Below are 15,677 nucleotides of genomic sequence, written 5' to 3' on the forward strand. Positions count from 1 at the left end.
GTTGTTCAGTTGATATTTACAAAGCTCTGCTGTGTGAAACAGTTAATTAGCAAAATCAATCCCAAAGCATACACTTCTTTGTCATGCTGTCAAATAAGCTGCTTTGGTCTAAAGCTGTTTTTATTGATATTCCTGTTTCTTGTGTTTTCTCTTTTTTTGCACTCCAACTTTCCTTGCTTAGATGAATCTTTTATTGATTTCAACCTTCAAAACACTGTCTTTCCTTTGCTGCCAAAGTCTAGAGGTGTACTTTATGTTTTGAAAAATAAGATCCTATTTTCAACCATGTATTACTCAATAAGATATATGGTACACAAAAGTCAACAACATATAGCAGTATTGACAGTATATAACACATCTTATTATAACACATTCTTATTGTTGAATAACCTTATGAATGAAAGTTGGCAGAAAGAAACTATATGGAAAGGAAAGTTTGGTTGTCATGGCATTGTAAGAACTATAAGAGCATTGTGGGGCTTTCAGTCCGGAGCACAGCTTGACACTTCAAAGAAATTGTAATTCTTTCCTACATCACTAAATATGTAGAATGCACATATTTTTTACATAATGTACATACATTTTTCCTTATTTCAGCATGTACTTTGTCACAAATGAAGCGCAAGCTGATACCAAACAGGTTTCACTGCTTGTCTGTTAATTCACAGGCTAATTAAGCAGCCTTTCACTTAATTCTTCTCAGCATGATTTGCCCACTGGCCCTAGTGACTTAACCACAACATCACAGACAGCTTCTCATAAAGCCAGATCAATCGCTCCTAGTGTGACCTGATTTTTGTCTCATTTCCTGTGTTCAATATTCACAGCTTTACAGGGACAGAGACAACAAGAAGCACCATCTGTGTCCCTTTGCCTAAACAAACAAACAAATAAAAGAAACACATCCTTTCTGTATTTAAGATAATCTCATGAAAGCACTTGTTCTTCTGGAAATCATCTTGCCATTGAAATCAATTTGCTTTCATCAGGCTTAATGACACTTGGTTAGAGCTCCCATTCCTGAGCAGGCCATTCAGGGAGCTATTCATGGAGGATAAAGTAACTTAAGGATCCAACAATCCATATGGTCAATAGACTTCTCTCAAAGGATCAAAGAACTGCCATCCCTAATTCTATCTCTGCTGCTTTTAAAACCAAAAGATTACATCCCTTGTACATTGAAGGAATATTTATTTATTTACCAATGTTTCTACTTATTTATTTGAATTGTACGTTGTCCTTAATGTTCAAGAAACTCATTTGTTTAGTGTATTCTATAAAATGTAGCTGCAACCATGTTATGGAAGCTGATTTGCCAGGAAAAGAAAGAAAAAGATAAAAAGTTAAAGATGATAAATAAAAATGCTCACAATAAGTCAAAATTTGGACTTTTGATCAGTTTAACTTGCTTACTTATTTTTTTGTCATAACTAACTTTTCGTATATATTTTTTCCTTTTCCTGGCTTCCATACACACTTTATTTTATAGATTAGATGCATTTGTACAAAACACATTTGTAAGAATGCTAATCAACAGGATAATGGAAATCATGTACCTTCACTACAAAAAAAGTTTAAAAATAAAATAAAATAGAATGGTAGTGTAACTAGTATAATTTTATTCCTGTCACCATGAATGGCAAAATTCTCAAACCTGCTGCTGTACTTGCCACAGTGAGAAGCCATTAATGATTGTTACTTAACTCCTGGAAGTCACAGACTCCCATTGTTTTAACAAATCCATTAAAACAGCTAGTGGAGATGTACTGCTGCCTCAACTAATGTAATACATCGCGTTGAACAGTGTGTGTATTGCAGTTTTTCCCGAACATGACTCCATCTCGCAGATTATCATGTTTAATGGAACTATTTTCACCCTCTCCATTAATTCACACTGTTAAATTCGTTTGGTGGCAGTAAAGAGGCAAAACAAAAGCAGTAGAAAAAAGACAAAGTATTAGCTTCCGCATGTGGAAATACATCAGTTGCTTTCAACTTTTAATGAGCATGAATTAAAGGGAGGTTTTATCATCTAAAGTACAATGGATGCCTAGTCCTTGTTTGACAGAACAGATATTGTCCTGGATATATTTGAGATACCTGATATATGCAAAAAAGAGACAGTCCTTTCTAACTTGCCTTTTAACAGGATATTTTAGAGAAAACTAGTTTGCGGAAAAAGTATTTTTTCCAGCACAATAATCTAAACCACTGAGCCCACCAGGGCGCCTGCAGAAAACCAGTAATAAGTGAGCAAGATAAGGAGCAGTCAGCCAGATCAATAGTTGAGCACATCACTGGCTAATCAAAGCCTTCATCCCACAGGAGAGACTGCAACAGAATATGTTTGTCTCTCAGGATGAACCAGGTGCCAAATCTGCTGTTTTATGAAACCTTCTGCAACCATCCACCATTATCACTGCTGATACAGAAGAAGAACTAATTGAAAAGGGTGTTTTTACTCATATTACATGTTCATTTTGTTAACGGGATTCAACATTAGTGTTGATAACATGAAAACAATCAATCACTATGTAGGAGGTATTTCTCATTTGGCATCTCATAGAATGTAAAGGTTAAGTTTGGACAAAACAAAAAAAACCCCCTGCATATTACAATACATTTTTTAGTTTGTGTTGATTGACACAAAGATGCCTTCAGTTGACATGAAAATAACCAAAAGATGAACATGAATCACTTACTTCCATTTGTGATGTCACAAATCCTGCTGGTAGATACACACCTTAAACTCCAATTTGAGGTGAACACAGACACTCTCAGCAGATGAATATGAAAAAAAACCCTTCTAGTGTCACACTCTGCACATACATGATGTGCACAGTGAATACCAAACATCCAGATGAAGTAACAATAAGCCAAACATATTTTTGAGTGGAGGGGGACTTAATGTAGAAAGAAATGAAATAATGAACGGATGGCTGACAGCTCACCATTTGCTAATTTGCTATACCAGCCATGAATGCAATACTCTCCAAAATTCATTGGCAATTCTCATACCTCATTCATATAACATCTTTTTCTCCCTCCATCATCCCACAGAGGAACAGTTACAACCTTTCTGTTGCCCATTTCTTCTATACGTATTCTGTTCCAATTATCTTAAATATTTTATATTGCTCATTCACCATGAGTTAAGCCACCTACAGTATACTGTTGCTCCTACAGCTCTGCATGAAGCCCCTGATTTTTGTCTAAAATAGCAGCTCTTTATGCTGCATAGGCTCTGAATACAGAGGTTTACAGACAGCGGGGTTAAAATAAAGCAACAGCTTATTGGTTGAAACTGCAAATTGTTACAGTCAAACAGAGAAGCCAGTAAGTGGAAATAGGGTGACAGGGTGTTTTAGAGGCAAAAGATACAGGGGTTGGTCCCAGATGCCCCCTCCTCCCTCCGATGTTCCCATCAGCACCGTATTTCTTGCCATACTGACCTTGAACAAGACATTGAACATCTACTTCCTCACATGTGGCAGGTCTGGATGAAAGTGGCACTGACACATGACTAAAAATGAACCATTTATGACCTATAGTACATTTAATCATGTGAATAGGCAAATACGCATGATGTAATCTTGTGAAAGGTTAGATTTTAAGCCTTAAATATTGATTATTGTAACTAAGGATGCTTAAAGGAGCACTACATCTGTCTGACCACTGATCCACAGAGAAATATAACCTTTTAGGATTAAGATTAGAGGTTTAGTAACATTTTGTATTTTGCCTTTTCATAATGCCATTCCTCATGTTTAGGTGGTTCATAACCTCGACATGAAGCTTAACTTTTCTGCTGTATTTTGAAGGGAATAAAATAGAACACAAAAGTTCCAAAAGGTTAATTTGTATTATGCAAAAGAACAAGACATTCAGAAAGTAAAGGCTTTGTGCAAAAGCAACATGACACAGAAAGGGAGAAGAGTAATTATCGTACCAGCAAAGCCAAAAAAAAAAAGATTTGCGTTTGAAACTGGCTGAAGTTCCGCAGGAGTACAGGTAGTTGTCCTTCATGGGGAAAAGACAGTGAAAAATATCCATTTTGTTAATTAGAAGTCTGAATGAGCCATTAGTATATAATTGAGGCCATGAATAGAGGTTTAATGAATGGAAAATTATCAGTCATTACCCCATCCCAATCAGTCATTTATTCCATAATAAGACATAACTCCTGATTGTGCTGCATAGTATAATATATGACAGACTTGGCTGTTGTTGGCACGACAAACAACACTGATTGATCAAATCTACATCTGCAAGTCATTCATTCTACAATTACACACAACACACAGAGTGTGACGGAAAGGGAGTGTTTTTGTTTCCCCTTATTTTGCTGAGCACACCTGTTTTTTTCCCCTGCATTGCCCCTCCCCACATTATACAGTGAAACACATTAATACCTGGAGGCAACCCAGTATAACCACAGCTTTACACTGTTTACTACTTACTGACTTCACTGGAGCAATTGGGGGCTAATTGCCATGCTCAAGGGCAAATGAGTGGTACAGTAGCTGCTGAGGTAGGAGGGACGATTACTCATTCAGCATGGGGTTTTCCCAAAAGGTGTAGAGATTCAAATTGGCAAATTACCATATAGAGGCATGCTTAACCAACCTTTAGGCTACATTCACCCTGATTAGTTGAAACAGGATGTATAAATGAAATACATGCAATATCCCACCCACATCCTTATCTGTAAGTCACCTAAAGCAAGATTATAAAAATGTTATAGGACTATTTCATTCATTGATCATCCAGCATCTCTTAAAGGTAAAATTTTATGCATTTTTAGATCAATCACTAATTTCTCAAAACACTTTTTAGAGATACTGCTAATGCGATTTCTGGCCCTAGGTTGCTTATGGAACTTTCCTATTCTCCCACAGCATATATGCAGTTTACAAAGATAAATCTAGCAGTTTTACAACTTGAAATTCTTAGAAATGTTTCAAACAATGCGTCTGAAATCTAAGATAGAGTTAGACAGGCCTCTCATTTCTAAGTGGTGATTGGGCTGAAGTGACAACTGCTGCTGCAGATTTTATCAGCTGCAGTTAACCCCATGAGTTAAGTGAAAACTCTGACTGACTTTTTAATGTTTTCAGCTGATTTATTTTAAAATAAGAAGATTTTAAAACAAGCTTAAATGCACTTGATGGCTACATACTTACATACCAGGCTAAAAGACTACTGGGCTGCTTAGCTTAAATCCCTAGGTCTTCACTTTTAACAAAGGGGACTTTTAGACTGAGGATCAGTCTTTGGCAGATAATGCTATCTTGCGTAACATTGGCTGGGGTTACTGAAGTGTATAAACTTCCCTAAATCCAGTCAAGACCTGCTAACGTTACCCTATTCTGAAACAGTAGCATCCAGCATCAGCTTTCACACCATGGAGAAATACAATACAGTGAATGTGCTAGACCTGAACAGGGCTTCTTTTCTAATGTAACATGTAACAAACTAATACACTTAGTTCATGATGCGCTCCTTGACTTTGGAAACACTTCAGATGGTCATCACTACAGATAGCTGGCTAAATAGCCAGACTTGCTAACTTTTGCATTCTATGTTTGAGCAGACAAACATAATGTTTAATTGAGTGTTTGTTTTTTTGAAATAGATTTTTAAAAAAATGAAAAAAGACATGACCCTTGAAAGTCTTTCAATGTCGAGTATCACCTCATGCACATGGAGAACTCCAAAGCTTTGCAGGCCTGCTGTGCCTATAGTTACGGTTACTATAAGCCAGGGGTCAGCAATAAGGCTCAACCATCGGTTAGTTTTTTCAGGATTTTTCATTTGGGGGCCAGTGCAGAGGAAACACAGGCCTATATGTTTAGTTTACTTATTTTAACTCATTTAAGAGTAAAATAGATATATACTGTTTTTGGATTGTATTGGAGAGTAAGTTACAACTTACAACTCATACTCATTTGACAAAAAATGACTCATAAGTGAATGTATGTTCTTTGTTGCACTTGGAGACTAGAGACATACTTTATTGGTTATTCACACATAATAAACAGCAGCCTGCTTAATTTATGATTGATTGAAAGTACTGTTGTTGTCTTAGAAAAAAAAAGGCATCAACAATTCTGTTCGACTGCCATCTATTTGTGTTTGTGAAAAACAAATCTGTTCTGGTCCAACAGGCTGAAGTTGTGGAATTAAAAAGGGGTAAGAATTCACTCATTAAAATGTATTTTTTGGTATTAATTAAACTTAATTTTTAGCAGCATGCACTGTTCAAAAAGCACAGTTATATTCATTGGGATTTACATGAGCCATGTATTTATTTTGTTGTCTGATTTGTGACAGAAGCTGACATCAGGGTGCCAAATATTTTTGCAGGAGGCAGCCCATGGGCCGCTATTTGCCTACCACCACCTATAAACTATATTTAGACCATTGCTGTTCAGGGGAGGGGTTTAGTGAATGGTCAAATCTTCAATAATTAAGCCACAAACAGATGCTTTTTCACAAAGATTGTATTTTTCTCTTCTTATGGAGCATTCGCCAAGTTTTTTTATTTTGTATTATTTATTTATTTATAATGACACAGTAGGTATGATCACACTCAAGGACACACACACACACAGTCAACACCCAAACACACGCACACACCCAAAGTGTCACCCACTTCCCGTCACGTCGTCTAAACTGACGTCTCAGAACACCTGACTTTGTTCTAGTCCCGCTCACTCACTGCTGCTTCAAAGGCATCATTAGATTAAAGAGAGCCAGGATACCATGCTTTTTCATCTGTGCTTCACTGCAACACTAGGCCTGCTCTGCTCACTTCAGCTGTTGGAATTTGAATGAGACAGATCTAGATGAGAAGAATGGTTGAAGAGAAGTCAGGATGTATGGATCTCACATATTCTTATTTATGTGTTCGGGCATATACCGCTGTGAGGATAGCTGGAATTAACAGTTTTAACATTACCGATAAACATCTAACTCCACCACAAACACTAATTACTGAATGAAAAAAATCCCTTAGATGTCTTCCTCAGAGAGTTGCAGTACCTTTGCACTGTACACTTTTTAATGAGGAGAAATCAATAGCTGGATAGAACACCTCATCCCACTTTTTTTGCACGTAATGTTCTGTACTAGTATTTTTTGTTTGTTTGTGTGCTGGCACTGCTGATAGTTTCTTCATATTTTCGTCTTCAAAAAGTCTATGTATGTCAGATTCAGTGCTGGGCAGTAACACATTGCATTTAGCCTCTACTGGAAGAGATGAAATGCAACTACCTCCAAAGTTGTCTTAGGGCACATCTGTGGTCTGGACCAAGGTAAAAATCATATATTGTTTAGTTGTGGTCTGGTTTGTGTTCACACTATTCTTTTAGAAACAGACCAAGAGCTGTAAATATGGAAGTTATACAGACTGACAGGTAACAGGGCCATCTTACATTGTTGTCACTATAAGGATGTCACAAATGAGTCATGCTTCTTATACTTATTATAATGTTGTCTGGGGTCACAAAGAGTTCACAAAGAAATAACTGATTATGAGCTTTATTGGCATCATTAGACTGCAAATTGGCAACACGTTATGAATAATGTCCAACAGGTAGAGACAGAAAGAAAGAGAGGCATCTTGTATGGCAATATTACAAGGGGGCTTGCAGTGGGATCGCTACATCATTACACACCAGAGTCCACTCAGAGCATGAATATGGTTGTTTGGACCACCAGAGTTCAATTAACAGCTTCCACACCAGCCTAAACAGGAAAACACACCAATTTGTTTTAACTGAACAAACTGAACCAGAACAATCAGGCAAATACCCAGCAGTTTGCTTTTTCCTCCATCCAGCATGTATCAGTAGAGCATTTCATATATTCTGCTTTGCCCCAGCAAATGAGTGGATATTCTGTGTTAACTTCATAGTTATGAAACATTGAAGCCAAGCCAGTGGTCCTCGGATCCAGCTTATTCCACATTCTCTAGGGTTATAGTGGTATTTTCTCTTTATATCATGTCTTGTAAGCCTGAAGCCTCAATGCCTTAGCATTAAGCTATGGAGTATTTTGGTCATGCCATTGTGTTTTATAGATGTATGGAAATCCAAGCCTATTTCAGTGTATGCTACCACATGATATTAGTGGTGTGAAACAGATCAACATTCAAATACATTCAATTATCTTTGCTATGCACATTGGGATTAATCATTTATAATATGAGGTTGACTGCAACGAATTATTCCTCAGTTCCTGTGCCACTTCTGTCACAAGATATAGTGACTGGTTGGATATTATACAGGGAGATGGGTAGCTGTGAGAAAAGTGGGTGCAGTGCTTACCTGATTTAATATTATGCATAAAGGCGCCAGCAATGGGGATGCCAGTCTGATGTCTCTCATTAATTCTTCAGTTCAGTGGGCTGTGGACAGACACAGCAGATTGACAGGGGATGAGGAGACTTCACCACCGTTTCCTTAATGCTTTGAAATGGGAGTATAGTTTAGCTTTGATGCCTCCTATTGCTAAATGGCCATGCAACCCCCCCCCCCCATCCCTCCCCCCAACACACACACACACCCTCCCTGCACCCATATCCCTACCCCCACATACACAGCCAGTCAGTCATCCCACTGTGAATACATGAATACTGTAAACTGTAGTGACATGGTAAATTATTATGTGTGCTATCAAGCCACAAAACATCAAAGTACTTTATGACTTCCTGCAAGTGTGAATATGGAGATCAGGAGGCTTGGTATGTTATAGTCTGAAGGCAGATGCGGTTGTAATCCAGGTGCAGCAATCAATGCATCTCCCATTTTATACTCCCATGTGTTCAATTAGCAATCATTTTCTTTATAATCACTCACAAATAGACTCCATGTTTTAGGGTCTAGTTGATTGCGCAGTATTGATTAGCAGTAGCACTTTACCACAAGGATGTTCCTGTGTTATGTATCTTAGATAAGACTTGTCTGCCTGCTCTCATGTATTCCTTGTCTGACTCTACTTATGTGCACGCAGGAAGAAATGTGTGGTGTCTGCAGGAAACAACACATTTTCTTCACAAAGAGTAGATTTTTATTTATTTTAATGCAAGGCGTGTAAGATGCAGACTTCAGTATCTAACACTACTGACTTCAAACTGAATCACTAAGAACTTCTGGGCTTTGTGTGGAGGAACACAATTTGACTGATATGGATTTTGCCAGGAAAGTTTTTGTATTTCCACAAGAGATAAGGTCATCAGCAACTGCCAAGTGTCCACTCATAATGGGGATTCCCTAAGCAAGACAATAAATAGACTCAATAGAATATTAATACATAGAATGCATAGAATATTAAGAGTCTACAGCTACGCTAACAGCTCTGTGAGACTGCACTTAGGTGCTACTGAGCTTTGAGGTAAACATCAGCATGCTAAAATGCTCACAATGACAATTCCAAAATGTTAATGTTTAACAGGTAATATTCACCATGTCTGCCATCTTAGCATTATGAATGTCAGTTTTGCAGGTATTTGGACATATTAAAATTTTGACTTAATGATGGCGCTTGATGAAAAATTGGGGGATCACCAAAGATACTAGGATTCATCCCCTGGGAAAAATGCATGTCTACACCAAATTTTGTGCCAATCCTTTAAGTAGATGTTGAGATATTTCACTAGATGAGTGATAACCTTTGCCTGCTAGTAGTGCTAGATTAAAAATAAGGGTATCACTAACGTCATCATGGTCATTATCTATCAAATTTCGTGGCAGTCAACCAAGAAACCCCCCCCCAATGAACAAATACTGAGCTCGAAGCCTCTTCTTTGTGAAAAGCAGAAGTTTTGAGTTGAAAACATTTTATTGACAACACCTTGAAATGTGTTGGCCTTTAAAGGGTAGCCACATAATGTGAAACATTTATCAGATGGACCATAAAAATTTACAATAAATAGAAATAACAGTAAACAATATAAATATGAATCTATTTAACATTTTTAACATAATTCACACATTTATGGTTTAAGGGTTTGGGGTTGACTTAAGGGTTCCAGTGATTCAATTAGCCAATATCGTAAGTTGAGGTAAAACTGTTTAAAAAAAGCCTTCCAAGCTCATGAATAATATGAGTCTTTGAGAAGGCGCATTGATATTTTCAGTGCTTTTAATTGAGTGCTTTTAAGTTTTTCTGACAACTGACTCAAGTGACATTATAAACAAGATGAAAGGAGGGTGTTTTATGAGATGGAGGATGTGTTGTCCTCCTAGAATTGCACAAAGTTTCTCATTCCTCTCCATGCTGCTCTGGCATACAGTATGGGCTACAATCAAATAGCGTCACCACTTGACCTTGATGGTTTGGTGGTACAAACATAAATAGGAAATTACAATAAAATGTTAACAATACATCGACATTCAGTGTAAAAAGTCCCTTACAAAAATTACTGAGTTTACAAAGTGTGAAAAATATTGTATTTTCCCCATTATAAAAAATGCCACCTTGAACGAGGCAAGTGAAGTTGCTTCATATGCAATGAAACAGAAGAATGGAGAGTATGGAGACACAATACATAGTATACATGAAGTAATCAGGTTGGTTCATTACTTTTGCTTGGATCTATCTAAACCAACATGCTAACCAAACTCATCTGCCATCAGAATCCAGCGCATTACGAAAAGCCAATGTAAAAACACAGTAAAAAGTCATGTTTTGAATGGCTGAGCTCTTGTATATAGTCTGAGAATCATTTAAAGAGATTATCATTCTTCAAGTGGAGAGGAATGCTACAAGTCCTCAGCAGTGACATTTTTAAATTTCACAAACTGACACTTTTTTTAAACAAAGCAGTAGTTCCTGAAACACAGGCTACCTGATATAAACGTGTACAGTACTTAGAAAATATGCTGTACTGTATGCGTCCGCTAGACAGTCGTGACAGAAAGAAAGGCATTATGTACTTTTGAGCCCTCAGGAACTCTTGCCCCATGGCTCATCAACTCCTGGATGGTCATCCAGTTGTCCAGGATCTTTTTGTTACGTTTCTTCATCATCTTTTTGTGACTAAGCTCCAAGATGTTAATCTCCTTCCTGCCCTCAGCTCCACTAGCTGGTCCCTCCTTTAAACACTCAAGACGGCTCTTCTGCATGAACTCCCTCCTCTTCCTTTGCTCCCTGGCCCGTGCCAAGTGCTGCTTCCTCTCCTCTTTGCTCCAGTAGCGGCCCATCTTCATTTCACTCATAGCATCGTCATCTGTGGTCATGCCTCCACTCCTCTCCTCTCGGATTCGTAGCGCCCGCTCCCTCAGGATGCGGTCGCGAGCAGGCCTCCGGGCCACGTAGCGTGTGCCGTCAGCGCGAACCTTGACCTTCCACTCTAGACGGGGTTCCCCAGGGCGCCCGTTACGGTGCATGGGATCTCGACAGACACTGAGCAGACTCAGCTGGCTCTGGGAATACTCCAGGGATGAGTGCTGTTGTAGCAGTTGCATGTAGCTCTGAAACACACAAAATATTGTTAGCACAGAAATGCCTTACTCAAAGGCATATCAGCATTCAATTGACATCTCTTCTTGATTATATCTACCTGAAGTTGCCTGGATCCTCCCTGGCCTTGATATGGGGTTGTTTGGTATGAAGAGGGATAGGGAAGCCCTCTTCTTGAATCTCTGGACCTCCCTTTTTTCTCACACCTCTCATCGTCTGCAGGTAGGGCAGGGTCCGACTCAGACCGGGAAGGGTTACTCTGGTCTGGGCTGCTGGAGATAACAGGGCCTGGGTCTGCTGGTCTGCCATGGCTGGGTGTGCCCTGTGGCTTGGGGATAGGGATGGGGCTGGAGGGTGCGGCTGAGGCCAGTCTGAGGTTTTTCTGGTTGGTGATGCTGATGTGTCTCTGCAGGGAGTGGTCAGGAGATCTCTCCATACCTAGCGGCGTTGACCGTGCACTCTCCGCAGTGTTGTAGGCACTGGAGCTGTCCTTCTCTCGGATCTTATCGCTGTCCGACCTCTCTGGGTGTTCGTGGATGTCGGCAAGCCTGCCGTGCCGCTTGTGTCCGTCCTTGGGGCTCCGTACTGGTGTGCAGGACGCGGGCTGTGAGGGGTCCAGCTGGTGGCTCTGGCGGAGCTGATGGGCCTGCATGATGCTCTGGCACTCCAGCTCAATGCTGCGCAGTTCCTCATTTAGCATCCTCAACTCCTGCTCCACCCCTCCCCCTCCTCCAACACCATCTATGGCATCTCCATCCCCCCCTCCTTGCTCTGTAAGGCTACACTCTATACTGTGTCGAATGGAGTACACCCCGCACTCGCCTCCATTCCGGATTTGACACTTGAGCTCCAGAAGTTGCTGGAAGCGATTCTCTAAACCTAGGATCCCACCTCCACTATTGCGAATACTCACTACACCTTCATGGCCCTGGCCTTTGGACAATGTCCTTTGACTCTGGGTGTCCTGTGGCATTACAGCCCCTCGCCTCGTGTGTGGATGATCTGCCCGCCATCTTTCTCTAAGGCAATGTGCTGGACTCCTCCTGTGGAGTCTGGCCAGCAGGGGCTGGTGCTCTGGACTGTCTGTACTACGTCCAAACCCACTGTCTTTGTCTTGATTGTTGGATGAACAGGTAGCAGTGTCTGTTGTCATCTCTTCTTCAGCTTGATTCTGATGAATGTAGAAAGATGAACAGTTAGCCCTCCTCAGGGGTAATTTCAGTCACTTGCACAAGCTTTTTATGTTTGTTACTCTTCATGATTTGGTTACACAGTAACTTGTGTAAGAGAGAATGATGATGAAATTACGTAAATCAAATGCTCTCACTATCCCTCACTTCCCCATTACCTTTTATTCCTCACTTTGTTCTGGTGCTTTCCTTTCTTTAGTCTTCTTTAGTCTTCCTTCCTTCTCTTTCCCTTGTATCCTTTTGCCTCTATTTGGACATGTTTGTCTCTCCTTTTGATTTCATTCTCTTAAGCTTATTCGCTCTTACCTCATCTTGCCTGTCAAAGTTATGTTCCTTCTGCTTCCTCCTCTCCTCCAGGATCTCCATCTTCAGTTCCTCCACAAGTTCCTGTTGTTCGTCATCAAGCCATACCTCCTCCTCCAGCTGAAATCACAACATCTTGTCAGAAACCTGTCTCCTCCTGTGTGTGAATTGTGTGTGTGTGTGTGTGCCCCTGGGGCCAGTTGCACCTGGTCTTAAGCTAAGTCAGTCATAACTTGGTGTTCTGAGTCTGACTTAATGGTTACGTCGGTTGCACCATCTACTGTGGGCTTAAGCCTTCTTCTTGCTAAGACTGGGTGTAAATCTTACGCCTAGTCAGGAGCAAGCATAAAGTCAAAGTCTTTGCCTTGCTCAGGAGGTCTTTCCACTTTTTCCGTACATCATTTTCTGAACGAAGGTTGCCCAAGTCTGAACAATCATTTATGGCCTCCGTTATTTCTCTCCAAGTTGACTGCTTCGTTTTAATAGTTATTACATTGGACTGCTTGGCAGTCAGCATTATCTTGGTGCTGACTGTACAGCTCTATTAATTTTCTTGTCTCAATGTCCGTGAAATTACCTTTTCTTTTTCGTTGATCCTCCATAATGCTGCCACAAATTAGAAATGATTAGCTACAAATTAGCAAGACAGCGGGAGATTGTTAACAATGTATCCTAGCAATGCATGCTGCTAGGCAATAGCCATAGTCGCACATCACTAAGACAAAGCCTAAGTTTGGTTTGTGCAACCAACATAAAGTCCATTCAAAGGACCGGTCTTAACAAAGACCAACTTAGCGGGTAGGAACAGGCTTAGTAAAGACCAGTTGGTGTAGCCCGTCCCAGACAATCACGCTTACAGTTGGAAGGAAGGAAAAAGGCACTTAGCAGGTAGCTGTTATTTGACATGACATAGGTTGTCAAGATAAGGCAGGGAGCCTGTGTGGGTGTACGTGTGTTTACCTGCATTTCTGGCCTTGTCACCAGTAGTATGATGCTCCTTGCATCTTCACTTGACAACAAGGCAACAGCCTTCTCTCTGTCTTGCACTTCACAGCCATTTATCTGTACATCAAAAACAAGTGTAAATGGTGATCTTTAGAAAATTGTACTCTATACCACATACCCAAGACAGGACTAAGACAGGAGCATAATACAACTAACCCTTGTTCCTATTTTGTAAGGTACACCTTGAGTAGTCACTCTGACACATTTTTCTCTCTCTTCCTATTTGTCTGTTTTTCTCTCCCCATTAGTCTCTTTTTCTCACTTTTCTTAGATCTCTCCATCTGTCTCTGCCATTTGTCTTCCCTCTTTTCTGCCATCGCTTCCTCCAAATTCGCACAATCCATAGGAAAGGCATGGACAGGCTCCTCGCTCGGTAAGGTAAGGGGAGTCAATTGCGAGTGTGTAGTCCGACCTCACGAGAGTCTGCTCTCACCACACATCCAGACACACAATTAACTGTTCTTTGACAGGTGGCGTTCATCTTTTCCTCACTAGAGTAATGGGGCTGTCAGAAGGAGATAATAGGGCCAGGAGTACAGCAGGCCTTTCTCCTCACAACCATTCACAGAACTGGGAAACAAACACTATAGAGTGGCGGAGTACTCGGAGAGAGCCATATACAATAAATATGGAAAGATATAGTTGGTAAATCTTGTTCCTTCAGATTGGAAGCAAGTTGGAATGTTGCTTCATTTTTAAAAAATGTGCATTATGGTTTTCATCGTCTGTGGCTCAGAGGTAGAGCAGATTGTCCACTAATTGGAAGATCGGCAAGTTCGATCCCTGACTTCTCCAGTCTGCATGTTGAAGTGTCCTTGGGCAAGATACTGAACCCCAAATTGCTCCCGAAGGCTGTGCCATTGGTGTGTGAATGTGTGTGTGAATGAGCATTAGAAACTCCTCCTGATGAGCAGGTTGGTTCCTTGCATGGCAGCCTCTGCCATCAGTGTATGCATGTGCTTATTTAGCCATGGCTCACATAGACATTGCTGACATAATAGAAAATAATATTGAAGTATATCTAGCAAGAAAGAGCTAGAGCAACATGGAGAGCAGAAGACAAAGAATTACAGAAGACCACAATATTGAGGGCTGTGTACACATAGGGCTCTATGCAAAAGTTACAAAAAAAATACTCCAAACAAATAAAAACAGAGAACTCCTTTTTAAGACTTAATGAGCAACTGTTCACCTTTGCTAAGCCCCTAAGTCTAGAATTAATGTGTGTGTGAATGGGTGAATGTTGAAATGTAGTGTAAAGCACTTTGAGTGTTTGGAAGAGTAGGAAGGCGCAATATAAATGCAGTCCATTTACCATTTATCTATCACTCCTGACATTCATTTTACATTAAAAATATTGCATATTAAGATTTTGTTTTTTTACTTCTGACTGAATGTAGGATCACACCAAACTTATATTTTCTGTTAATCTTGTTAGGGACAACACTTTTTGGTTGCATGCACGATGTTTGTAAATGATACACTGACAAACAAATTACACTTGCCAACATGTCAAGAACTAGAAAAGGCTGTTCAGATGCAGAATGATCTGTGAGTCATCAGCACAACTTCCAGCCTATATAGCACTAGAAATTGGCTTTCAGGAAACAGCAATAGCCAGTCAGGAGGGAGGCGCTAATAGGCAGCAGGTGTTTTCAATGAACTCATCAGCTAGCTGAGTGAAGTCAGGAAGTCAGACCTGAAGGGTCATCT

The 15,677-nt window shown here is 40.1% G+C and overlaps 1 protein-coding gene across 1 annotated transcript in view; it reads right to left on the bottom strand.

Annotated features, from left to right (window-relative positions):
* Positions 1 to 9,815: 9,815 nt before the first annotated feature.
* pdzrn4 (PDZ domain containing ring finger 4) overlaps positions 9,816 to 15,677 on the bottom strand; it is a 37,952-nt gene continuing 32,090 nt past the window's right edge. The window contains exons 6-9 of the mRNA XM_044344173.1: positions 13,920 to 14,021; positions 12,963 to 13,079; positions 11,567 to 12,637; positions 9,816 to 11,477 (exon numbers count right to left, since the gene is read on the bottom strand). Coding sequence (XP_044200108.1) covers positions 10,905 to 11,477; positions 11,567 to 12,637; positions 12,963 to 13,079; positions 13,920 to 14,021 — 1,863 coding nt within the window. The 3' untranslated portion in view covers positions 9,816 to 10,904. The remainder of the gene's footprint in view (positions 11,478 to 11,566; positions 12,638 to 12,962; positions 13,080 to 13,919; positions 14,022 to 15,677) is intronic.

This window comes from Thunnus albacares, chromosome 23, assembly GCF_914725855.1.
Source record: "Thunnus albacares chromosome 23, fThuAlb1.1, whole genome shotgun sequence".
Lineage (NCBI taxonomy): Eukaryota > Metazoa > Chordata > Actinopteri > Scombriformes > Scombridae > Thunnus > Thunnus albacares.